Genomic DNA, 27,448 nt, shown 5'->3' on the forward strand with positions numbered 1-27,448 from the left:
TTTGGTTCTTGGTCGTTAAGAGAGACAAAGATCAGCTGATGTGGTTGCTTGTGGGGCTAACCTTTGTCTTCTCTAGCATCCCAGGTCCTCTTCCTTGAATGGTTGGACATCTGGGGCCTGAGAAGCTGAGGGACAACTCAAAACCTCTGTGACTTGCACTTGAATACTGCTCCCCCACCATGATGCTAAGGTGTATGAAATGTCCTTTTACCTGAGCACGAGGAACCCATATGTACTTTGGACAGTGCCTGTATCAGTGAGGTCTCTCTTGAGTATTTAGTATGGTGTTTATTGCACATGAATCAGCACTGCCATTGTTCTGTCTGACCTTGGGTGTTTTCCTTTGGTGATTCAGGTATTGGCTGTTGATAAGGTATCTTAAATGCCTCAAGGCTTTACGCTATCGTGTCTATCCCTTGATCCTTGCCCATCTTGGCTAGTGGTTGCTTGAATCCATAAGATCAATAATGCTTGCTTTTGTGAGGACATCTTCCGCATAGCTCAGTGGTAAAACTTCTGCTTTGCATCCAAAAGGTCCCTGGTTTGATCCCCGGCATCTCCAGGTGAGATTAAGAAAGATTTTTGCCTGAAATCTTGGAGAGTCTCTGCCTGTCATAGCAGACATACCCAGCTAAATGGATTCAGTATAATTACTTTTTTATTTTATTTTATTAGGATTTATATGCCACTTATTCATCAAAACATATAAGCTGTTTACATAAAACACACAAGACAGCTTCCTATGTTCATTTGCATGTTAATTGCTTTCTGATTCCATGTCAATTGCTATATGGGTTCTCCTGGAATCCAGTGCTATATAATAGCCATATGAAGCTGCTGGGAAAGTTTGTCTAAAGAGATGGATAAAGTTTCCTCTGAATACTGATAACATGCAGGTAAATTTCTCCTTTCCATCAGATCCAGGTTTTGTAATGAAGTCTCTGAGAGCTTGCCTAGAGTTGATAATGGATCAAATGAGGAGGATGAACTTAACTTGCAATGCAAGGCTAAGGATTCACCTGCCCTATAGGAGGTCATGCTAAAGGGCAAGACTTGCAGCTTCTCAGTGCTCTTGGATAATGCTTTGTATCAAGGTTATCTGGTGGAAGCTTTGGCATTTTATTTTATTTTGTATTTTCGGTTTCAACTGTGCTCCTTTTCTGGTTAACAAATATCATATCAGTGTGCCCCAGGCTCCGGCTACTTTTCAACAATTGCTTAGTGCATTCTACATGGGATAGAACTGTAGTGCTGGAAGGGACCACAGTAGTGGTCATCTTGTCCAGCCCCTTGCAATGCAGGAATCTTTTTGCCCAACGTGGGGCTAGAACTCACAACCCTAAGATTAAGACTCTCATGCTTTATCAACTGAGCTATCCCAGAAGAGCTAAGACAGTTTAGGGTATTCACTGGTCTAGAATGTGAAAGTGTGGCTTCTCATCTTTCTACAGGGAACATATCATACCAGTTCATGAGAGCTTCCAGTTGATTTCTGGGCTAAATTCCAATTGACCGTTTAAGGCCCTAAACAATTTGGCTCCTCTATGGCCCCAACTCCTAAATTGAGGCCTGGGTCAGATATTCTATTATGTGACATCACTGTTAGAGGTTAGGCCAGCCTTCTCCAGCCTAGTGCCTTTTAGGTGTTTTTGTACCACAATTTCTATCATCCTTGACCACTGGGCATGTTGGAAGGGGCTTATTGGAATTGTAGTCCAAAATCTATGGAGAGTACCATGTTGACAAAGGGTCAGGTGGCACTGAACATATTTTGATGGACATCTGTTGGATATCCATTGGACATCCACAAGACAAATGTAACTGTCCCTTTAGAATGTCAGCTAAGATTTCATACGTTTTGTTTATTGTTCCTTCAGGGTTTCATTTTGTTTTTAGTCCTGTGCTGCTGGAATTATATTATCTCTTCCAAGTTACGATTTCACAGATCATTGTATTTAGTAAGAGTTTTTTAATTGATCTGAGCTCATGTTCCTTCACTGATCATAGGGAGTGAGCTGATCACATGAGAAACCTGCACAATCCTTCCATGTTCTACAATGATGGGGAAGAGGAGGTAATGTGAGCTCTGTTACGGGGTTTCCCCCTTGTGCAGTTGCTGTTCCTGCGGTGGATTGGATCAGATTCCTAGAGTTTAGCTGTCTCTTATTCAGCTTTCAACTTTCCCAGGCAAATAAGCTGTCAGCAAATATATCAGCCTTTGATCCCATAATTAGGTGAAAGGTATCTGGATTTTGCAATGGCAAACAGGGTGTTTTGGGAACACAAAAGAGTGATCTCAGTTTCTGGAGAAGATTAGAAGCTTTCAGAAAGATGAATGTGGGTTTTCCCCCTCAGGAGGTGTGTTGAAATCTATACTATGGTGGGTAATTGTAATCTTAGATCCAGTTGAAGCAGTTTTCATGAGCCAGCTTTGTTCATTCGGAGGTGTGAGGTTGTTGTAATTTGTTTGTTTGTTTGAATATGCCTCGACTGCCAACATTCTGCTTATGACTCGGCATGCCTGTGAAGGTAGGCTGGTTAAGATGGAGAGTGTACAAGTTCCCAGGCAGAGAATACGTAATGCAGAAAGGCTGTTATACTATGGACAGGATTCTATAATTCAGCACCTCCATGCATTTGGCTAAGTCTCTCCTCGCTCTCACTCTCTTTCATCCTTGTGCCAACTTCTCCAGAACTAGCGAAACACCTCCTCCAACTTACCAGCTCTTGGAGTGTAGGTTTCTCCATATTGTAAGCTGCTTCTCTGAGTAAAGTTCTTGCATTTTCCTTGTGGTTAAGAAACCTGGATATTATTCTTATTGCTATTATCTTGCCTCTTCATTTTATGGATTTCTATCCTGCAGAAAACATTTCTAGACTGTTTTACAAAGCAGTAACATATTACTGGTTTGTAAAACAGCCTAGAAATATAGAAGGAGGGCACATTATTTGCCTGATGCAATGTGCATTTATTTGAAGCTTCGTGTCTCAGTCTGATTTGCAATAGGCATTGGACTTCTTCTTGAGATATTTTGTAAATCTGATTGAGACACGAAGCTTCAGATAAATGCACATTGCATCAGGCACATAAGGTGCCTCCTTCTATATATCATGGTTTTTCTGTTCAGATTACTCACAAGTGTGGGCCTATCTGTTCCTGTTTGCAGCTTGCAAGTATTTTAGAGTGAAAAAGCTGCAGTTTATACACATTAACATTTCTTTGTACCGGCACAGTGTTTGCCCTACACTCAGATATCTGTGCCTTAAGGCCCAGTGCTGACCCAAGGCATTTTTCTGCATGAGGTGGAACAGGAACTGGTGCTCACCCTCAGGATATATAGCACTTGATGTTAGTCAAGGTATTTTGGCATCTGAGGCAGAAAATTTTACAAGTTTCTCTCCCTCTTCCCTGGCACTAAGAGCATGATAATGAATAGCTATTTGCTGCCCTTTCATGACAACCCAAATTAGCTGGTTGAGGTGGCTGCTTCACCCTGCCTAATGGCAGAGCCGGCCTGCTTGGACCACAGTTCTATGCCTTCTTATCTGGGATTAAGCCAGATCTTAATGGGACTTGCTTCTGAGTAGACATATCTCTCCTGATATGAATAAAGAATTTAAAAAAAACCCCTGTCAAATGCTCATATTGGTTGTGCGTTACCTTTTAGCAGGCCTCAAATTTCTTTAGATGTGAGGTCCATGTTCTTGCAGATATATTTACCTTTTTTTAAATGGAAGGAACTTGGCAGTGGATGTGGGTTTTGCTTGACTTAATATAACAGTGGGCAGCACAGCAGTGGTCGCTTGTTGCAAATAAAGCCTAGAACTGTTGTTCATTGATACAGCTCGATCAGGCTTCTTTCTGCTTTTCCAGCTTCGGTTGCCAGGAATTCGAGCAGCTGCAAGCTGAGCTCCCCATTCCTGTTTTGATTCGGCATGCACACAGGAATAGAGCCTAGAGAAGCCTGAAGCAGGTTGAGCATAATTGTACCAGATGGTGTGGAAGGCGAATAAACTGACAGCTCCCATCTCGGGAAGTCTGTAATCAGACAAGGTTTCAGTCAAAGTCCTCTCTAGATCCTACATCTAGAGAGCATTTGGTATGTTTTTCTTCTTCTTCCATGTATATCTTTCCTCTTCTAGCAGCAATGTGTTTCATAAACAGGGGATCTTGGCTGCAAGCCAAGCTAAGATACCATGTTAAAAGGCTACTTCAGGTTTGTCAGCCACAGGCCAAAGGAAAAACAATATTATAAAGTGTTGCTTAGTTAAAACAGTATCAGAACTTGTAACATTTTAGAGACAATTGTAACATAGCTTTTCCTCTAGGAAAAAACAAAAGTAGGGTGGAAATTGTCATTTTCAGTGTGGATGCAGGATGTATGTGTCTGTGTGATTAAAACAGAAACATTTGAGAAGATGCTGAATAAATTATATTTGTACTCAAGCCACAATTAATGCAACAGATGCTATCTGATAAACTACTATTTATATTATAAGAAATGCAGAAATAAAGAGGCAGGTAAAGGTAAAGGTAAAGGGACCCCTGACCATTAGGGCCAATCGTGACCGACTCTGGGGTTGCGGCGCTCATCTCGCTTTATTGGCCAAGGGAGCTGGCGTACAGCTTCCGGGTCATGTGGCCAGCATGACTAAGCCGCTTCTGGAGAACCAGAGCAGCGCATGGAAACGCCGTTTACCTTCCCGCCGGAGCGGTACCTATTTATCTACTTGCAATTTGACATGCTTTCGAACTGCTAGGTTGACAGGAGCTGGGACCGAGCAACAGGAGCTCACCCCGTCGCGGGGATTTGAACCGCTGACCTTCTGATCGGCAAGTCCTAGGCTCTGTGGTTTAACCCACAGCGCCACCCGCATCCCATAAAGAGGCAGGTACAATACTCCCAAAATCATAGTGTCTGCTTATGCCTTTCACATCACTGATTTCCAATTTTTGTTTTCACCCAGAGATTTAGCAATATAAATATAGTATAATATAATATAATATATATAATATAATATTGTAATATTATAATATTACAATATAATATAATAGTCACTTCTTAACGTTGCTTCCCCTCACAAATAAACTAAATCCTTCATTGTCTTCCTGGGCTACATAGGCTCCAACAGCAGGGAGGCATGGATGTCATAAGCAATTCACCACACAGAGCAGAGATGTTTCTCTTGCGTTTCAAGCCACTGGGGTACCCTCAAAAGGTTGCACCTGAGCTCATATCTTCTCCACAAGGAACTGAGGAAATTGCAGTTTGTGGGTGTGCTAAAATTCTGTCAGCTGGTTAGTCCCTTTCTGAATTAGAATTCTCGGCACTCTCATAGCTGTGTGCACATGAGAGAGAAATGGTCATTGTTTCCAGTACAGATCAGTGTTAGCATTCAGTGTCAACAGTGTATAGGGCAAGGTGGTCCAACATGCAGCCTGAGGGCCAAATGCAACCTTCAATGTCTTTTTGGTGGCCTTTGGCAACATCTGATGCCCCCCTCCCTCTCACTGCTTTCCCAAAGCTGGGAAAGCAAGGCTTTGGGAATGAGACATGATGCTCTGACAGGGTCCTAGAGTCCTCCCACCTCCTTCTCAAAACCTAGTTAGCACTTTCCCTGCCAGAGCCTTGCACCTCATTCCCAAACCCTAGTGCCTCACTTAGCCAGCTTTGGGAAAGCAATGTGAGGGCTGGGAAGGGGTATCAAATTTTGGCCCCGCTCCGTAACCCCCTGCACAGCAAAGTAGTGTGTGGCCCGCGGGTTCTGTGTCAAAGTACTCTTGCAGCCCACTTGGTATGAAAAGTTGGACCGCCCTAGTATAGGACCTTAGCTGCTCTGTAAGGACCAAAGAGACGTTCAGCCCACTCAATTCTTAGCTTGTAGAAAAGTGGAAAAGAAAATTCTGCCTGATGCAGGAGGATCTTCACACAAACTGGTTACTTCATTCTTTCCCCTCTCAAGGTGTTTTGTGCCTCGGCTGAGGGTCCTTTCACATAACTTGAGAACCTAAATGAGTGTTCAACAGCAGGATATTTGTTTTAGAGCATTTTGTTAAGATGACTGTGGAGGGAGAGGAATCCTTCACAGATGGGTGAGGAATCAAAACTAAACTGGATTTAGAATAGAAGCTGAAACAGATGGCTTTGTTTCTCATAAAATTTTATTAATATTCATGGAACATCACATCTCTATTTGTGGAGACACTGAGTTTTCCTTCCGTAGATTCCTTAGTTACCTGATCTGCAAAACATTCCCAGCTCTGGGTGCTTAGCTAACTTGATATAGCAGGCCTTTTCCCCCCTTTCTTTTTAAGAAGATACTCTTGAGAAATTATACCTGTTGAATTGAGACCATGATCCGATATATGCTTGCTTGAAAATACCGTATTTTTCGCTCTATAACACGCACCCGACCATAACACGCACGTAGTTTTTAGAGGAGGAAAATCCGTAGGCATGCCACCCGTAGGCATTCCCTCCATAACACGCACAGACATTTCCCCTTACTTTTTAGGAGGAAAAAAGTGAGTGTTATGGTGCAAAAAATGTGGTAAGTTTCATTGAACTCATTTCATTGAACTTTACTACTGAATAAGCATAATTAGGACTGAGCTGATATGGATAAGAAACAAATGTCCCTATATTCTTTGAGTTTATCTATTGCATTTGTATGTACAATAAGAAAGGGTCCTGTAAATGAAGGATAGTCAGAAACCCAAGTGGAGGAATAACGTTCTGGGTGCAGTGCCTTTTCCAAGGCTAAGTTGTTGTGACTCTTTAACAATGAGGTTTTTTGAGAGCAGTGGTGAAGCTAGCTTAGAGATTCTCAGAATTTTGCTAACAGAAACTACTTCAGGTCAAAAGCAAGCCCCAAATGACTGACATTGGGACACATGGGCAGACCATGTGTGTGTGTGTGTTTTATAGAACTACTAATTCTTATGAGCTTGTTAACAAGGGTGCGGTTACTGTGAACCGGTGCAAAAATTGAGGGGCTGTTTACACAGGCTATATCCAGATATTATGGAAAAGCTGAAGGGAAGAGCCCACCCTCAGCCTCCTAATTAAATCATTACAAAAATGAGGAAAGTAAAGGAAGGAACATGCTTCTCCTGAAGCACAGAAGGAGACATCTGTGTTTTGACCATCGATCCCATATGGTGCTGATAACACCAAGGTTGCAGGTTCGATCCCCAGGTGGGACAGCAGCATATTCCTGCATTGTAGGGGGTTGGACTAGGTTGGACACCCTCAGGGTCCCTTAAAGGTAAAGGTAAAGGGACCCCTGACCATTAGGTCCAGTCGTGACCGACTCTGGGGTTGCGGTGCTCATCTCGCTTTATTGGCCAAGGGAGCCGTCGTACAACTTCTGGGTCATGTGGCCAGCATGACTAAGCCGCTTCTGGTGGACCGGAGCAGCACACGGAAACGGCGTTTACCTTCCCACTGGAGTGGTACCTATTTATCTACTTGCACTTTGACGTGCTTTCGAACTGCTAGGTTGGCAGGAGCAGGGACCGAGCAACAGGAGCTCACCGCGTCGCGGGGATTCGAACCACCGACCTTCTGATCAGCAAGCCCTAGGCTCTGTGGTTTAACCCACAGTGCCACCCGCGTCCCTTGCAACTCTACAATTCAATGATTCTGTGCTGATACAGCCACCACAGTACAGACTTCTTCTGTCGGAAGATCATCTAAAGTCAGAGGGAGTTGGATAGGGATTGTGATGTCCATTTGTTATCTACTGACTTTTCTACATCAGGGGGGGAAAGTGGGGTCTGGAAATCCACTCTGGCTTGATGGCTTAAGCACTGGATCCACATAGGATATGCTGCAGTTGATAAAAAACAAAACAAAACCCTGGACACTAAGCTTGAGGAATTAATCCTCTGTAGCTCATATTCCCTTAGGGTGACTAATCTAAGGAAGACATCACCTGCACACTACTTAATACCTTGTTAAGAATGCAAAGGGCAAGAAGGGGAATAGTGAGGACATTCCAAATGAAGGTGTGGGCGAGGAAGGAGCCAGAGGGTGGGGAGTGTTCAAGCTGTCTTGTTACACGAAGAGTTGGAGCTGGCTCTCTGCGGATGCCTTCAGAGTTACCTTCAGAAGTTGCTAGAGAGCATGGGTTATATCCAACTTAATTTTTATGCAGGGTAGACCCAATGAAAATAATGGGCCCGACTTAGTCATGTTATTAGTTTCAATCGGTTGACTCTGAACAGGGCGGGCGTTGGCTGCAGCCCTATATTTCTAGTTTGCTGGCATTTTCTCCTTCGAAGTGCCATGTGTAGACTGAGCTCTGTATGTGTGACTGACAGATTGAATCTGGAAGCCTATCCGCCAGTCAGTTATCTCGGGATTTTTTGTAGCCTCTTTCCACCTGCCAAAGCATTTGCAGTGTGTATGTCGAGAGGGATTGTCAAACTTTGCTGTAGAGAGAGCTTTCCTTAAAGTTTAATTTAAATAAATCCCTGCGTTCAGATGTCAGTAAGGAGGTTAGCCTGCAATTATTCTTCCAGACAGCAAGTTTTCTATGTGGATGTATATATTTCCCCCTATTTTTATGGAGAAAAAATTATTTTATGCAAGTTCCTACCTGCAGCCCAAAGTAGTTCAGGCCCCAGGCACTGGCTTACCATCTCAACGCGAACTAGGTCTGTCACAGGTCAGAGGAGAGGCAGATTAAAGACATGGAGGAAGCCTACATGATGATCTATAAAGTCCACAAGAGATATATTTAGGAAAGTGAAAAGGTGGGTATAAGTAGGAAAGGATGCCCTCTTTTTCTTTAGTAATATCAAACACTGTAACAAGTAGAGTAGTATATAATCTGTAAGATGTCCATCAGCTTGTTCAAAACCAATGCATGTGTGTCTCTACCTTTTGGACTAATGGGAAGTTCACTTTCCCTTGCAGCTCATGCCTCACCTAAGAATTCCTTATTTTATATTAATAGCTATGGACCTATATTATTTGCAAAGCCAGTTGCCATCACTTTTATGAGAAAGTTAAATTATAATTGAATGTCTTCTGTCTCCTTTTCATAGGCAGGACTTTTGAAATATGCTACCTTTAATAGAGCCCTTTTCACAGCATAACTACTGCAAAGGATTCTGGGGGATTTGCTAGGGTACATGTGGCACTGGCCTGGCATGTTCATAGTTTATAGTTAGCGAAACCTTGAATATGCCCAACCTGTAGCTACATATATCTGGGGAAGAAGATAAATGGGAAGTTGTCGCTTTAACAGAACAGTGATTTTGGCACTGGGAGCTGCTGCAAAGACCACAGCAAGCAAAGCATCATGACCTATAATGAGCTTTTTGCAAATCACTATATATTCCATTCTCAGATGCCCCAACTCTGTATCCCTGGGAAAATGACTCTGCTGCTGTTTCCAGGGCTAGTTTTGCCGAGACAAAACAAAAGCCAAATCAAGAGCCTGTAATTATCCTGAATGCTCCTATTGCTTTCAGCTCTCTTCTGATCAACACTCTGTGAATGCATAATCAAATTATATTGAGGAAGATTATGGAGCTAGTGACTTGGGATAATTGGTTGTGTAAACAATATATTGCTTTTACGAAACCCATTTATTATTACCTGCTTTCACGTGGCTCTCCCACAGAACTCCATATTGAACAGAGATATGGTTGTGATTATGACATCTTTCCTAATGTCCTGTTATTTCACTCCTAGAATATGGAAGGGAATCATGTGCAGTAGTAACAGTCATGCCCTCACCAACCCTGAGCCCACCCTCAACCTCCATGCATTGAAGGCAGCTTCTAAGTACGCTTGGCTGAATGCTCCTGGAAGCCTCCCTGCAGCCAGAAACTCCACAACATGAGGGTTTCCAGTTGTAAGGAAAGGTTCCCTTCAGACCTTTCTACTCAATGTGGGGAGACTGGGGGTGCAGCAGGTGGAGATGGCATGCACCCCTCTTGATGCCCCCCACAGATTCCTTAAAAAAACACACACAAATCCACAGGTTCCTTGAACATAGAGCTTGTTGCTACTTGGGTAGCTTGCAAAGTTCAGTGATGGGAAGCAGCCAGCACCCTCCCACATTATTTACTTATTTTCTTCCTGATTTCGTGGACTCCCTGTGGCATTTCCACAGTGAAAGCTGCTTGTAGACAATCAAACGCACAAGAGCATGGCCCATTTTGAAACCATGGCAGAGTTGCTGTTGCCATTGCTGCCCAGGTATTAGCAAACATTATTTCCTGTCAAGAGTCACTGGAGCTTGGAAAACCAGGAACCTTAGGCTTACCTGTGGTGGTTTGGAACCACTTCCTGTCAGTGAAGTATTTTCAGGCTCTAGCCCCAACCACCCAGATTGACTATTGGGTAGTTCTAGATTGTTATTGTTTAGTCATTTAGTCATGTCCGACTCTTTGTGGCCCCATGGACCAGAGCACACCAGGCACTCCTGTCTTCCACTGCCTCCCGCAGTTTGGTCAAACTCATGCTGGTAGCTTTGAGAACACTGTCCAACCATCTCGTCCTCTGTCGTCCCCTTCTCCTTGTGCCCTCCATCTTTCCCAACATCAGGGTCTTTTCCAGGGACTCTTCTCTTCTCATGAGGTGGCCAAAATATTGGAGCCTCAGCTTCAGGATCTGTCCTTCCAGTGAGCACTCAGGGCTGATTTCCTTCAGAATGGATCAGTTTGATCTTCTTGCAGTCCATGGGACTCTCAAGAGTCTCCTCCAGCACCATAATTCAAAAGTATCAATTCTTCAGCAATCAGCCTTCTTGATGGTCCAGCTCTCACTTCCATACATCAATACTGGGAAAACCATAACTTTCTATGAAATACTTTTGTGTGATCAAAAACAAGATAGCTCAGCCAGTAGAGCATGAGACTCTTAATCTCATGAGTTTGAGCCCCATGTTGGGGAAAGATTACTGCATTGCAGGGGGTTGGACTAGATGACCCTCATGGTCGCTTCCAACCCTTTGATTCCATTATTCTAACACTCTTCCTTGCTCTGGTGTGTGATTTTGGCTCAGCCTTTGGTTCTAACTTCCCAGTGCAACTCTTGCCTCCTGGTTTCCAGCTCCCAGATGCTGGCTCCCTACTGACAGCTGTCTATAGCTAAGCCCTTGGGCTTCCTTGCCATTTGAAACTAAGCTCAATTTCTTTGTACATATTTAGCTCCTCAAACCAGAGATTTCTAGTGCCACAAGGCTTTAACCTACCGGTGTACAAATACTTCATTATGAACTGAAGGATAAGTCTGTCAGTGGTTACTAGTGATGGCGACTATATTATGTGGCTTCTGAAAACCAGTTTCTGGGGAAGTTTAGTGGGGAAATCTCTGTTGCACTTGTGTCCTGCTTGTGGACTTCCCAGAGGCATCTGCTTGTCTGTCATGAGAAAAAAATGCTGTACTAGATAGGCCTTTGATCTGATCCAGCTGGGTCCTTCTTATGTTCTTAATCAGGCATAGGCAATCTCCGGCCCTCCAGGTGTTTGGGACTACAATTCCCATCACCCCTAGCTAACAGGACCTGTGGTCAGGGATGATGGAAATTGTAGTCCCAAACATCTGGAGGGCCGGAGTTTGCCTATGCCTGTTTTTAACTCTGCACTACTGCAGCATTTTTGTCTATTAGCATTGACGCCTATTAGCATTGACGCAATCCGACAGAACAAAGGTGAGTGCACACAGAAGGCAACAGGCAATATTTATGCTGTCAGGATCCCAGTATTCTCTTGCCTTTTCAGCACACACTTATTCTGACACATTCAAGGACCTTCTGAAGAAATAATTGCACCTGCAAGGTGGTCAAATGTGAACTCGTCTTGAGCCGCGTATGCTTAAATGAGTGTTTAGTAATTCAACTAGACAGCTTGATGCCATCAACTGCACAGGAGTGGATCAGTCTCTTCAGCTCAAGCACAATGCCTTGATATGTGAAGCAAGCCTGAAATTGAAGTCATATGCCTCATCCCAGTTATTCCTTCCATATGATCAGATACAGCTTCTGATACCATTTTCAGAATACAAGACATGGTGCTGAATAATTTCGATCTTTCCATTTCTATTATTCATTTCTTATTGGCAGTGTTTTGCACTATTCATAATGTTATTTGAGGAGGGGAATTAGTGTTTGCTAAAGAAAACACATTACCACTGTCAACTAGCCATCCCCAAAGGAAAAATCAAATTGTCTGTGTGCACACATATACACATATGCATGTACTCTCTCTCTCTCTCTCTCTCTCTCTCTCTCTCTCTCTCTCTCCTTTGTTTTCATGGAAATTGATGAATACCAACCAATTTCTTACATACATTTCAAAACTATTCTGTGCTGCAGTAGTGGGGTGTTGTTTTTTGCCTTCCCTTCCTTGTAGAGGTTCCTCCATTTTTACCCCATGCATCAAATAGCAGATTCGGATGAAGGGGGGGGGGGAGAGGTTTTAATGGGGAAGAATGTATGAGGGGCAAACATCAACCTCCATTCCATTTCTTTGGTTACAGATTACCTTCACCCCCTCCAATTCAGCCGGTATTACCTGTGACAATATCCTCGTTATGTATCTTTACTATCATGTACTGTATGTTTTTTTGGGACACGGGTGGCGCTGTGGCTTAAACCACAGAGCCTAGGACTTGCCGATCAGAAGGTTGGCGGTTCGAATCCCTGCGACGGGGTGAATTCCCATTGCTCGGTCCCTGCTCCTGCCAACCTAGCAGTTCGAAAGCATGTCAAAGTGCAAGTAGATAAATAGGTACTGCTCTGGCGGGAAGGTAAACGGCATTTCCGTGCTCTGCTCTCATTCGCCAGAAGTGGCTTAGTCATGCTGGCCACATGACCCGGAAGCTGTACACCAGCTCCCTCGGCCAACAAAGCGAGATGAGTGCCGCAACCCCAGAGTAGGTCACAACTGGACCTAATGGTCAGGGGTCCCTTTACCTTTACCTTTATTGTATGTTTATTGTCTGTGGGTGCACATCAGAGCAGGGAAACACTTTCCCCCTATAGACCTCTTGAAAATTGCTGAGGGTTGTGGTGGATCACTTAATGATTTTTTGCCCACCTCTGCATCAGCACTGTGATCAAAACAAACACCATATATTGAAAAATGATGGGTCCTAGGCCAGGCCACTTGGAAGGGCTCTTTTAGCTGACAAAATGTTAAGGGGAAATTAGTCAGCTGTACCAATGACGTGTTGTGAAAATCACAGACCATAGGCCAAGAGGGGCTTGTTAGTAAATTACAAAAATGGTATTGATCTCCATTGTCATTTGGGAAAGGGCCATAGCTCAGTGATAGAGCATCTGCGATGAAACTGCTAGCACATTTGCAAAGCTAAGCAGGGTCCGGTATGGTTTCAGATTGGATGGGGGACCACATGTTGAGATTCTTTCATTGCAAGGGGTTGGACTAGAGGGCCCTCAGGGTCCTTTCCCAACTCTACAATTCTACGATTCAATAAACCTTACTTCATCCTTCTCTTAGTAACCTTCAGATATTATTGCCCTGAAACTGTCACCAGCCTCGGTCAGCATGGCCAATGGAATCAGGGCTGATGGAATCTGACAACATATGGTGGGAATCTGGTTGCAGGCTGAATATTTTACAGCAGAATCAACCCCTCTTGCCTCATGTTTGCCAGCAAATTAGTAATCCTATTGGGGGAGTTTGAGCCAGAAACCTATTAAAACTTATCCCATAAGTGCACTTGCTTCTTGAATAGACTTGATGCCCAGAGACACTAGCTGTCACAATTTTTTTATACCCCCACCAGCAGGCGAGAGGCAATCTCTCATTCAAAGATGGTTTGGAAATGCTTAACAGACCTGAAACAGGTTGATGGTGATGGTGAAAAGCATGCCATCTGGCTGAAGGCATATGCGTCCCTTTCTCTTTTCTTTCCGTGTGCAACTTGCTGGAACAGAAAGTGACAGTAATTGAAATACACAGAGGAGGACTGATGGGGAGTGACACTTCTTGTTGAAGGAACACCAAATTGCCATGCAGATTTCATAGCTTGTGTGACCTCTGCTTCTTCCACCATGTTAGGTTATTACTAAATTAAACATGCCACTGTCTAAAAAGGACCACCTCTTTCTATCAACATTTTTGCCCTTATAACTAAGGTCCTGCTGAAACAGAAACTGGGAGCATTACCAAAATGTTCAGTGTTTGGTTTTATTTTACTTTTTTGGCTTGTAAACACTTGCTATTCTGTGACACAAAGAAGTTGAATTAGTGCGCCAAGCAAGTGGTCTTGGGAGGGAAAATACCATGGACTAGTAACTGGTGTAGATTTATTTGGCAAGGTAGTTCTGCAGGTAAGGCTGTTTTACAGGTGCACTTTTAAAGTTTTGCCCATGTAAAGCATTTTATGTGTGCACCTGGAGATGTAATGTGAGTGTGCCACGATGTATTTCCAACGTTAACTTTTCATTCCAATACGTGCCATGGGGTCAACAGATGCAGTGCATTTCATAATGGCCACAATTTGAAAACAAACCTGGTGGACCCAATAGCCCCTGGAGGTGATAGTGGTAGAGACACAGCAAGCGACAGGGAGGAATCAAACTCCCCTTCATGCAGGTAGGAGCATAGGGCAAGAACTGCCTCTAAACCCTTGAATCAAACTGCTACCTACCCCCTGAACAGCCTGATTTCAGAACCAATTAACTCTGCCCTCCCAAATGAAGTGACTTGTCTTTCATTCTTCTCTCTTGGCAATTGAAATTCTCTCTCTAGGGGGAGGGATTTAACTGGCTGACTCCCTTGTGATTTTTGGGAGGTATTTTGGTGATCAAAGTGGAGAAGATATGGTGGTTGTCACCACCACTTAAAAAGTGGAGAAACTTCAGAGAAGCTTGTGAAAAATGGGGGTCACTGTGGCATCTGCGAGTGATCTTTTCCATGAGCTCCCTTAGGTACATGCCTGTGTATTCTGCTTTGTTTATTGCACTGCTCTGGTTCTCTTTTGGGTCCTGCTGGCAACAGAGGGGACTGGATGAGTATGTCTTCTGCTTAAATTTCGCCAGGGATAAATGCAGATAAGCTGACTCAAACGTTGTGCTCATTGCAGGGAAATAATAATGCAGCCTGACTGATAACATCCAGAGCAACTGTCTGGATTTGTGTCTGTGACCTGGTTTTAGAAACATCTTGTAAATAAACCAATTTTAATCTAGTTCAGCCATTCACTGTGTCAGTGGGACAGGTCATCAAGGACTTTATTGTGACCTCACTGTGTTCAAATGGATATTTCGCAGTTTAAAGCAAACTTTCATTTTCTGTGATGGCTACAAACAAAGAAATAATTTGTTTGCCTCTGGTTCTAGTGCAAATGGATGCAAACATAGTTAGTCATAATCTAAGTCCCATTGAAAACAATGAGTTAGTTGTTGCGTTTAACTGGTTTTGATGGGATTTACAGTGCAATCCCATATGGATCTACTCAGCTAAGTCCCATTCAGTTCAATGTGGTTGAACCAGAGGGTCAAACGGTATACAGTAGCATTTAGTCACGACTTGCTTTCATTGGATTGGAGCCCCCGTCTATTGCAGTGAATAATGGAACCACATTAAACACAAGTAGGTTTAAGTTACTCCCTTTTCTGTTTTAATTGCTGAGAAACTAGGCACCATGCCATCCCCTCAGGTGTGTAATCTTCCTAATTTTAGGTTCTGTTCTGTGGTTTGTGGAGAAAATCAAAAACCCTTCTCACACAGTGGATGTACCATATTGGCCTGAATATAAACCTCACTCCCCCCCCCTGAATTCCAACCGTGAAAGTGCTACCTTACAGTATGTAGCCAGGAGCATGGGGCAAACAGTGCCAGGAGTGCGGCAAAGTGGGGCCTGCCCCATGCGTAGTCTCCTGTTCTCTCCCCCAAGGCTGGGAAGGGAGAGGGCAAGGAAGGGGAAAGGCCGCTGGCAATGCAGCACAACTCCCCCCCGCCGCCGCCCCCAGTATGCAGCCAGGAGCAGTGAGGAATGGAGTGGCTTATATTCGGGGGGGGGGGTTTCTCCCCCTCTCCAATTTTAAAGGCTTATATTCAGGTGTGGCTTATATTTGGGGCAATACGGTACATTTAAGTATATGACTGTCAGGAGAGAACTAATAAAATAGAGGAGTGTTGTTAATGTAGACATGACAATGGTTTGCATGACTATTTTGAACCATACCTGTGGAATAATATATTTTTTTTCTAATGTCTTACGAGGTGTGTGCCCTGTTAAATAATCCACAGGATTATTATTATTATCATCTGAAGTTTCATAAGCAACCAAGAACAGCAATTCCAAAGAGAACTTACTTGAATCCTTTCCCCCTTCATCATTACTCATTTCACTCTCAACTCTTTTTCTCTCTCTATTTTTCAGGAATAGAACTCTGTCCTCCTGGTCACCGTTTCATGATAACGATGGTGGCGAGTTTTGTAGCAATGGCGGGGCAGTTCCTCATGCCGGGTTTGGCTGCCCTCTGCCGGGACTGGCAAGTTCTCCAAGCTGTCATCATCTGCCCCTTCCTGCTGATGTTGTTGTACTGGTTGTAAGTATTTGCCGTTTCTCATTTTTCAGAAATATTTACTGATAAAGCTGGACATGTTGGGCCAAACATGGGTTCCCAATGCCACGGTTCCCTTGTACTACTAATGTGGTGACTCAGGACATTTGCATAGGATAATTACTAGGCAGGAGTAGGTACTTAACCCTTTTCCTAATTGCTGCTTCTCCCCTGCAAATATCCCCTATGGCAGGAGAGGCTCCAAAATGGGGCATGAGTAAGACAGACTTAGTGGGAAGGGAATCAGCTGGCAGAGGGGATGTTCTGTTTATGGAGTCTCCTTTGTGAATGCACCCTATCCCTTGCATCTCCCTTTATCTCAGCAGACATGGGATTGAGACCGTATATTTGCCACATGGGCCTAATGCTGACCTGCAACTTATGAATGCACAGTGCAGTCACACCTTGGGTTACAGACGCTTCAGGTGCAACATTTTTGGGTTGCACACCGGGTTTCGGCATTCACGCATGCACAGAAGCATTAAATCACACTTTGCACATGCGCAGAAGCACCGAATTGTGCCCCGTGCGTGCGCAGATGCGGCGCTGCAGGTTGCGAACGTGTCTGCTGCACGGATCACATTTGCAACCCGAGCGCGCTTTGGAGGCATTTATTTGTGGGTGCCTACCAGTTGCCGTATTTTTCCATCTATAAGACGCCCCCATGTATAAGACACCCCCTATTTTGGGGGACTCCAATTTAAGAAAATGGGGGGATCTATCCGTGTATAAGATGCCCCCAAATTTTGGACATTATTTTTTAGGGGGGAAACCTAGTCTTATACATGGAAAAATATAGTAATTGCCATGTGTTACATTGGTCACATTATATTGGCCACAGGCAATGTAACATATGTTAGAAAACTGTGTGTTCCCCACTCCCCTGGTTTCCAATAAACATTATCAAAAGTTTGACTTGTTGTTAATTATTATCAAAATTTCTATACCACCTGTCAGCTGTAGATCTCAGGGTGGTTCACAACATAAAAATATAAAACATTTGCCAGTGAAACATTAACTCTTTACGCATATTGTTGCAGATGGATTTTTAATGGATACTTTTAGAGAAAACAATTATCTTAAGTTACAGATGAATTCTTGAGGATGCAAAACTTGTTACATCTTTTAAAGAAAAAGCATTTAAACTACCAGTGGCATCATCCTTTATTATTTTGGAGGAAAGATCAATCCAGTAAGCAAACGGTTTAATGTTATTTGGAGTTTAAATAAGAATAACAATGAAGCTTACAACTGCTATATTGGCCGCTACAGAATTACTTGGTAACATTTATCTCAGAAAGAAGTTGCAACCCAGATTTAGTATGGCTTTTATATCTTTTTTTTAAAAGGAAATGTAAAAATGACCGTACTTTAGAAACAATATGTTAGTGTGCCTATTACCCCTTTAGATTTCTCACACACACACACACACACACACACACACACACCTGGAATAATCATATGGCATGTACTGTATGCCCCTTCCCCTTCATCTCCACACACCCCCCCTCACTGTTACTTCTGGAGTGAATCAACAAATTCTGCCCTTAAAGATAACAGGTAAAAGATAAGAATATCTGTTGAGATTGCTGGGGGAGGTACCTGTTTGTTCCTTCTGAAAAGGATTGGGGGCGGGGAATCAAAGTAATTTTAGTATGGCTCCAGCTTGCGATTTTCTAAAGTAGAGGTACCTGATGATTTTGTGTATTCAAAGCACATTTTCCTTTCTTTATCTGCATTTCTCTTCCCGTTTGCATTGCATATTCTTCATTCCACTTCTCCTACTGTTTATGTCAGGTCAGCACTCTCCATTGGGTTTCTATTGCCATGTCTTGCTGCTGCTGATAACAAAGTTGAAAGAGCGTATATCCCTCGCTTCTCTTCTCATGTTGATCATCAGCAAATCTGGGAGGTCAAGAAAGAGATAAAATTGACTTACAGGGGTATATCTCCAGAAGTTTCCTCCACTCATAAGACTGGCCAAATAGAGTATTCTGGCATCAGTCTATAAAAGCAAGGAGTCTCCATGGATAAGGATGGATTTTTTTTTGTCATTTCTGGATGTGGGTGTGTGGCTGCACATAGAGATTTTGCAAGCACACACTGTCCAAGCTGTGGGTATTTCAGCATAGGAAATCTATGGAAACAATTTTAGAATACACAATGGCCACATCTACATATTTATTTTGGTTTTCTGCCAATCTAACTATTGTGATGTCCTCCAAACCCAAGAATCCTGGGTGTTTTTGTTTTGGTCAAGGCACTTCAAAACTTGGTTGGCTACCTCTAGTCCTCTTCCTCCACTCTCAACCTAGAGTTCCCAGGGCTCTCTTTGGGAAAGAGAGTTTTGTCTGTGGTGTAAATCATGGCCACTGATATTCCTACCTCTTTGGTGGCATCTGTCTCACCACTTTGGTCTGAAAAATCTACCCTGATTACTTATTCTTCCCTGCTATCGTTCCCCACGTGAATAATGCCAAAAGCACTCTCAGCATTGGAACTGGTTCTGATGCCACATGCATTGAAGCTCAAATATTGGTTCCTTGGCTTAAAATAAAGTACAGCAAACTTCCCTGAGAGTGTCTGATTTCATGCAGGAAATGTCCATATCAGCTTCATTATTGTACTAGCAGAGGCATCACTAGTTGTATATACAGTTTAGCTTAGGGGTAGTCCTCCTTATTGGACTACAACTCACATCAGCCAGACCACTGACCCTGCTAACTGGAGCTGATGGGTGTTGGAGTCCAACAACAACTGGAGGAACATAGGTTCCCCAACCTTGCTTTAGTTCCTGCTTGCTTTAGTTCTTTGTAAGCCTCCACTAACACATTTTTTCACCTCTAAAGTGTTTTCCCAGAATCCCTTCGGTGGCTGATGGCCACCCAACAGTTCGAAGCTGCAAAGAAGCTCATCCTTCACATCACTCACAAGGACAGGACAAGCACGGAATGTGATATCAAAGGAGTCTTGCCCGGTGAGTGTTTGTGCCTGTGGCAGGCTATGAAAATACAAAGATATGAATGGTTTCTACGCTGTACAAGTCAGCTACCTAATAGAACCTTTGGACTTCAACAGAGTGAAAAAATGTGTTCTTTGGCTTGCTTTGCTTTTGGGAAGGTAACTTATTTCACTCTAGCTTACGAATGTGTTCTCATGATTTCACTGGAAGTTTAGGCTTTTCTGCAGTTTGACTTCAGAATGTCCACACAACAAACACAAAGGAGTGAGGGAAATAATGGTTTGGTCCCTCCTCTGAGGTTTTGCTTTAGAGATAAGGTATCATTTCTGAGTAAGAGGGATCTGCTTCCCCTATTCTGGTGACATTTTCCTTGATTTTACATTGCTGCTGCTGCTGCTGTTACTATTACTACAACTACTACTACTTTTTATTTATATGCTGCCCATCTGACTGGGTTGCCCCAGCCACTCTGTGTGCCACCCAACAGAATATTAGAAACACAATAAAACATCAAACATTAAAAACTTTCCAATACAGGACTGCCTAAGGAAGCCAGGCCTGTTAACTCCCATATACAGGAATATTGGCTCACTTCTCAGTGCTTTGTGCTTAATCTTCTTCTACAGAAATGCAAAGCATCCCAGATATATACTTCTATGTTGCTGGTTGCAATTATATTTTGTTGAGTTACTGTTAGGAAACAGGACACATCTGTTTCTGTATTCTTACTGAAGCCAATTGTGCTTGTTCTTTCCCTTCACCTCCAATTGATTAGGCCATCTCAGTAACCCCATATATTAAGCATTTTCCTGTCTGCACTGCTGTAGGAATTCATTGGCAGGGTGGGGGTAGGCATGACAGGTGAATATAGTAGTGCAATGGGCAACAAACATATTGGATTCCCCCCCTCCCAAGTTTGCTAAAGTGAGTACTGCACCATCTCATATAAGGTGAGGACAAAGACTAATCATTGAAAGCACATGTTGACTTAAGTGTAGATGGCAGCGCATCCCTTAGAAAATAGGAAATAACATTTCTGTTCAATGTACGAAGTAGAAATGTAATATAATGGAGGGGGAAAATGCTTGCCCACAAAAGAATGGGAAGAAAATGATGGTTTCAATGCAGGGAAAAAATGCATAATTGCAAATCACTCTATATTCTTTACACTTTAGCAATTTAATAAGTAATCACTTGACTCACTATTGAGCTCACCTTCAGCTCCCAAATGGTGTGTTAAAAACTGAAGAGTACTGCATATTCACTAGTGCAAATTGATCAAGCACCATCTTTTCCGAAGCAGAAATGTGTAAGCTTCTCTTACAAAACAACCTTACACACCCCAAACAGCTTCTGACACATTTTTATCAAATTTGGAGCCAATTTCCACTGCCCTCATTGGTATGATGACTTGTTCTGCATTGTAGTTTAGCCACAGTGAGGTGGCTTTGAGAGTAAAACTCCCACCACAAGCAATTCACTCATATTTTGGGTACGGCTATGAATTGAGCTACCATGTGTAAATGTTGCAACCCTTAAATGGTCTGTAATAACCCACAACTCACCTCACTGAAAGTGATTGTGCGAATTGTCAATTGGTCTGATGTGGTAGACTTGGATAATGCAGCTGAAATGTTGGATCGGTGGCAGAACTTAAGTAAGCTGCTACCCTCAACAGCACCTGTTTGTTTTGCTTATCGGTTACATTTGTACTCAGCCCTTCCTGCCAGGGCACTCAAAGTGGTATTTTGGGTGTTCCTGGGTGAGCTCCCATCTAAATACTGGCTGGGCCCAGATGTATTTTGTTCTGGAGATGGCAGCACATCACATGCCTTCATGTGATTATTTGAGTCCATAAATAACTTCCTAGAATCCAGATAATTTTAAATAAGTTCTTAGCCTTTGTGGTTGTAGAGAGAAACTGAGTAAGTCACAGTAGCTTGGTAGAGAGAAGATAAGATAAGGATGACTCAGCTCACAGCCTTGCAATCCAAGGAACTAGCAGGGTGTCAACATAGTTTGTGTACTTGGATGTCCTAGGGTCCGTGGGACTGGATGCATTGAGTTGGAGGGGGAGGCAAAACAAAATGACCTAGATGAACATGGCTTAGGCAGGAATGTGCATGTTGCTTCTATTGTTTTCTGGCAGGCTGTGACAATGCTGCTAAGCCTTTGCTGACACCTCTCCCTCACTTATTTGACCAAGCTCCATTGACCTGTTTGGTTGGCTCCCCATCACAGGCCAGAAATGGTTCCTCATGCCAGGAAGTGACGAACAGGACAACCCGTCACAGAGCGCTAATGGCTTTGCTATCAGGGCGTTCCAGATTGGGGATGAGGGAAGCAGCCAGGCTGGAGGTAATGTATAAGCCCATGTTCTCCAGGCTGCAAGATTACAGAAGTTCTACAAAAGCCCTAGAGCAGCTCACCCTCAAACCCAGGCTTCATGATCAGCAGCCTCACTTGATTCGTTTGTGAATCAGCTGTATCTCTTCAGGCTGCACTGGAGGTAGGGATCAAATGATTGAAAGCTCCCCCGTGTCAAAGGACGTATCCTGCACATGCAGATGGAAATGTAATGAAATTAGAGTTACATGAAAATACCCTTATGTGCCAGGGATAATGCTAGGCTGGAAATTTGTTCCATCGCTTGCTAACTTTTGTATGTGGAGGGGATGTTTTCTATATAGGGAGGGGAGCACTCAAATATTTGATCCCTTACCTGCTTTAAGAAGAAGTAACAGTTCAGCAATCAGGCTGCTTGGCAAAGGAGGGGGAGTACAGTGGTTCCTCATTTGCCTCTAAGGCTGAATTGTCTGATCCACTGATACATCATCTATGCACAAACACATATGCACAGGAGAGGGCTGCGGGCATCTTTTTGAACAAGCTGCCTCTCTGGCTACATTGATGTGCCCTTTGTTGATATATTTTTCATCTGTGCTCTGTAAAATTGCCTTCGGTTTCAGTCCCACTGGCATTGACGGCTACTTTCCCTGCAGATTGTGATGTTTATAATATCAGAGGCACTGTAGGAATTCCTCACCTGCTGGCTCTTGCAATACCTGCCTGTTCTTATCTCCAAACAAGAATCTGATCTGGCAAGACACTGCTAACATTCCAAGAAGCAGACTGGAAATAACTTAGAAAATGATATTGGTGTGTAAGCAACCTTCAGAGCAGCTTGCTGAATAAATATTGAAAAGAGGCAGGTGGAATGGGTTAGGCAGCCAACAAGGTGTGTCCATACTTCATGTAGATATAATGGAGGCATGCTCTTTAATTGTCCATTCTTTAACCTGTGGATGCATACTGTCTCTGACTGCGGATGCTATGGAATACCAGTTTCTGGAATCACAGGTGAGAGTGCTGATATCTCAGGTTTTGCTGGCAGGTTTCCCATTGGCATCTGATTGTCCACTGTGGGGTCCAGCAGGTTCTTATGCAATTCAGCACATATAAAATACATTTTAGCATCAGTCTAGGTAAAGCTAGGGCTCTAAACCTTTGTAGAGGCTAGGGCTCTGAATTTTGCCTCCTTGACTTGTGACAGCACAAGACCAGTGTCTCAAATGCAGGCAAACTACAATATAAGAAGAGTTCTATGCACGACTCTTTAACAGTGAAGCTTTCCTCCGGAACCATTCAACTTCTGGAACTCTTCAGATTGTACAGGTTTGGTTGTGAAATGGATAAATTAAGGGATATAGGCAGTGCTTTTTGTTTAAAAAAATGTTTAGGGGTACTCTCATTTTCCTACTCATATTGAAATACTGCCCCTCAATGAGGCCAAACTTAGATGCACAAAATGTTTAGGAGTATGCGTACCCCTGCGTACCCCCCAGAAAACAACAACACTGGATATAGGTACAACACATCTGGAGGCACAAGTTTTAAGCTTTTGATGAGCCTTGCCAGGTGATATGTAATGTCCAACATCTCCAAAAAGGGAAATAATAGAACAATTAACAAATTGCACTGGAAGTGGGGTTGTTCAAAACATTATAAATTTAAAAGCAGAGGTGTTTTTTTTAAAAAAAGGCTCCCCTTCTGCAATTCCAGTTTGCTTGGTTGTTTTGCTAATATAATCATACCTAGCTATGCCTTAACGGCAGTCGATCATGAAAAATCCAGTGGTGACTCCTCTAAGACTCAGCTGAATTTTACGTTTTATGTTTACAAGGCCTTAAACAGTGAAAGAAATCTGATGAGGTGTGCTTGACGATTAGAGATGCACTTCTTTTTTTACGTTGATGATAAGACCTCCATTGTACTAGTAGAATGAATCTACTGTACTGCATGGCCTAAGCCTCCATGATGAAACAGTCTTGCCAAAGCTAAGCAAGTCTAAGTCTGGGGTGTGGGTGGTGCTGCATTCTAAACCACTGAGCCTCTTGGGCTTGCCAATCAGAAGGTTGGCGGTTCGAATCCCTGCGACTCGGTGAACTCCCGTTGCTCTGTCCCAGCTCCTGCCAACCTAGCAGTTCGAAAGCACGCCAGTGCAAGTAGATAAATAGGTAGTGCTGTGGCAGGAAGGTAAATGGCATTTCCATGCGCTCTGGTTTCCGTCACGGTGTTCCGTTGTGCCAGAAGCGATTTAGTCATGCTGGCCACATGACCCGGAAAGTTGTCTGTGAACAAACGCCAGCTCCCTCTGCCTGAAAGTGACATGAGCACCGCAACCCCATAGTCGCCTTTGACTGGATTTAACCATCCAGGGGTCCTTTACCTTTACCTTTAGGTCTGGTCAGTGCCTGGATAGAAGACTGTTGGTGTAAACCCCTGTATGTTGCCCTGAGCCCCACAATGAAGCAAAGCAGTGCAAATGTAACAAACAGATAATATAATAGCAACACAGGCAACATACACAGGAATCCTGATCTTATTATTTTGCCCCTATGCCTGTCATTGTTCTACACTCTGGTTATGAGAACATCCTCCTCCTGTAGTATATTTGACCCCGGGTCCCCCACCCCACAATATATTTGCGTGTTTTTAAGATAACTCTTCTACAAACTCTGTTCCGGCACCTCCTACTTACTCATAGAAATTCTGGATGCAACCCTTTGAGGGTAACAGGGAAAGTTGCTTGTTTGCTTATAAAATGAGCTTTCTTTGCCCTACACTTCCACAGCAGTAAAGAAAAAGAATAGGTGCATGTGTGTACTGATGACTCCTACGCTATTTGGGGCTTCTTATTTTGCAGCAAATGGTATGGTTTATCTGTATGATAGTTTTCCAGCCTCGTCCTCGAATTTGTGAGGTTACAGAGAATGATGCCTGCGGTGTACAGGAAAGCCTCCAATAAAGTTTACAAGAAGATGAGTAAAACATATTTTTTCCCTTTGGGGCTTTTCCTCACATCACATGAAGGGAAAATGTCAAATGGAATTTCCTGTGTTTGTAGTGGGGTAGTGGAATTTGACTAATTTACTCTGAGAGAGGCTCGTCTTCCCACGTGTTACAAATGTCAAGAAAAAAATGCACAGGGACCGTAAAGCAATGTATTTCACAGGACCAATCAGTTAATAAACTTTGGGGTTATGTTTCTGCGTAAGGGCATGGTGTTAAGCTGACTTTGCAGTTGTATCAGACTTAGGGCAATAATGGCAAATCCTAGGCATGCTAATTTTAATATAGTGCAAAAGAACTCTGGTTATACCAGCCTTCCCCAACTTGCAAATCACTTTTCATATATTAAACAATCTGAGTTACTGTAAATAATAATAAACCCAAGATAGAAGCTGAAGACAAATATTGGGCATCCGTTTGCTAAGGTGCTTTAAATTAAATTCCCCCAACCTGGTGTTCCCTCCACCCCAGATGTAGATGGACTACAACTCCTATCAGCCTCAGCCAACATGACTGATCGGACTTGTTGTCTGAAACACCTGGAAGGCACCAGGCTAGGGAAAGCTGAGTTACACAAAGGGATCCTAGGAGAATTTTTGAGACATCTGCATTTCAAGATAGAAAAAAAAATACCCTCTTCAAAAATAATAATAGTCCAATTCCATTGGACTTTCTTAAAATAATTTGAAAAGATAAAATCAGGCTCTGGTTCCTTTTACTCCCATGTAAGTCACTGCACAAGGGGGAAATCACACTGTTTCAGGTGTTTTCCTACCTATATTTTATGGGATCAGAATGTCATTTCTTTTCACCACAGTGAAAGGGGACGAGCAATTACATGTATCTTAATTGAATCAGGTCTGCTTCCCCATCCACAAACATGTATTTCTCACTGCAAAGAAACCATTTATTGTGTATTATTGCTTAAGGTAAAAGCACAGGTGTTGAGAATGTATTGCGAATAGGTTAAGATTTCTACGTAAATATCTCTACTTGAGATGAAACCTGAGATGAAACTGCATCTGGTCAGGCCTCTTGTGAAGGTTACAACGTAGGTGGGCCTGGCAAAAAAAACCTTGGTTACAGTTACTAGGGAAGGAAACACCTCTGGCAGTTAGCAGTGCTGAAAGTGAATGTCACTGATATATTTGCACTGATCAGGGGCCTTTAGAAAGGACTAATATGGTTGGAGTACTGAGCATTGCTCAAAAGTCCATACTAATCTTTGGGTATTTGGGTAAAGACCCTTAAAAGGGGATCCTGCAAGCTGTCCACATATTGGTGGTCAGACACAATAGCCAGCAGAGTAAAAGACCAGACAAAGCACTGTTGGGAGTCAACTGAAGCTTGAGTCAGGCAGAGAAGAGGCTTGCAAGTAGAAAATTGCCAGCCCGAACAACCAAAACAAAACACTTGTCTACCTTCTCTCTCATACAGAAGCCCTTAAAGTCAGGGGAGGATACAAAATTGTCTCCTGGAGAGTTCTAAACGTACAACAAGGCAACTGGGTATTTACAAGCGTACCCTAGTTCTTAATTCCTGACTTATTTCCAATTCTTACACATGCCTACATGCCCGTGCAAAATATAATGAGAGAGAGAGAGCATCTAATCCTCAAGTTCTGTGAGACTGTAGCTATGAGGACATGGGGGGGGTACAATTAACTAAGAGTGCAGTCATCGGATCAAGATTAAAGGAGACATACCAAACTCTTCTTTATATTGCAGAATCGCCAGACCTGAGAGGTCTATAAGAACTCGAATAGAGTTCACCGTATTATGGAACTTGGAAGTGATGGAGAATCCATATTGCTGGGTTGCTCTGCCTCATTTCAAAATTAATGATTATTTTCCCCCTGAAAAAGTAAATTGTTACTTTTGTTTCAGAATTGGAGAGAGAACTTGGCAGGAGGCCGAAGAAGGTCTGCATTGTTAAAGTGGTGGGAACCAGGAACCTGTGGAAAAACATCGTTGTGCTGTGTGTTAATTCGTAAGTACAACCATATACCTGTACAGTGTGTAACATATTGGTGCCCATGGGGCAATGAGGAGAAGGTGGAGAATGCTTTGCCTTTTAGCACACAAACCCAGTGGGGTGATCTCCAACTTAGAGTAGACCTACTGAAATCAATGGACTTATCATTTCTATGGATCTTCTTGGAGTATGGCTAAAATTGGGTATCCCCTACTGTCTTGGATTTGAGCTCTGGAAGTGAAAATATGGTTGCTCTTCATTCTCCCAAGTGGTTAGTTCGCCCTTGGATCAGACTCAAAAAAGAACTGAATGTTAACACCTGCAGTTGTCGCCACCTCTTCACTGGAATGGGATGTTTTGCAACCATTCAGAAGAAGCCCTTTCCCTGCCTTCTGTTTTTGCTTTCCAACTCCCTTCCCTCTCCACCAACTGCTTTCTCCCACCATTCCATGTTTGTGGTGGGAACACTGGAATACAACCCTAACTGGGGGAAAGCAGCTTTGCGGGAGGGTTTAATCCACCCTCCCACTGTCTCCAGGTTACGTGCTTCCAATACTGCTTCATGGTGGAGAGGCAACAGGAGGGGTGTTATTGCAGTTT

The 27,448-nt window shown here is 43.2% G+C and overlaps 1 protein-coding gene across 3 annotated transcripts in view; it reads left to right on the forward strand.

Annotated features, from left to right (window-relative positions):
• Positions 1-27,448, forward strand: part of SLC22A23 (solute carrier family 22 member 23) — a 93,319-nt gene that overhangs the window by 50,095 nt on the left and 15,776 nt on the right. For 2 of the 3 annotated variants that reach the window (XM_053397009.1, XM_053397010.1), the window contains 4 exons: positions 16,377-16,545; positions 19,410-19,537; positions 21,764-21,880; positions 26,761-26,863. In XM_053397009.1, the coding sequence (XP_053252984.1) occupies positions 16,377-16,545; positions 19,410-19,537; positions 21,764-21,880; positions 26,761-26,863 (517 nt within the window). The remainder of the gene's footprint in view (positions 1-16,376; positions 16,546-19,409; positions 19,538-21,763; positions 21,881-26,760; positions 26,864-27,448) is intronic. The other variant, XM_053397011.1, reaches the window with a different exon arrangement.

The sequence above is a fragment of the Podarcis raffonei genome, chromosome 7 (genome assembly GCF_027172205.1).
Source record: "Podarcis raffonei isolate rPodRaf1 chromosome 7, rPodRaf1.pri, whole genome shotgun sequence".
In the NCBI taxonomy this organism is placed as follows: Eukaryota; Metazoa; Chordata; class Lepidosauria; order Squamata; family Lacertidae; genus Podarcis; species Podarcis raffonei.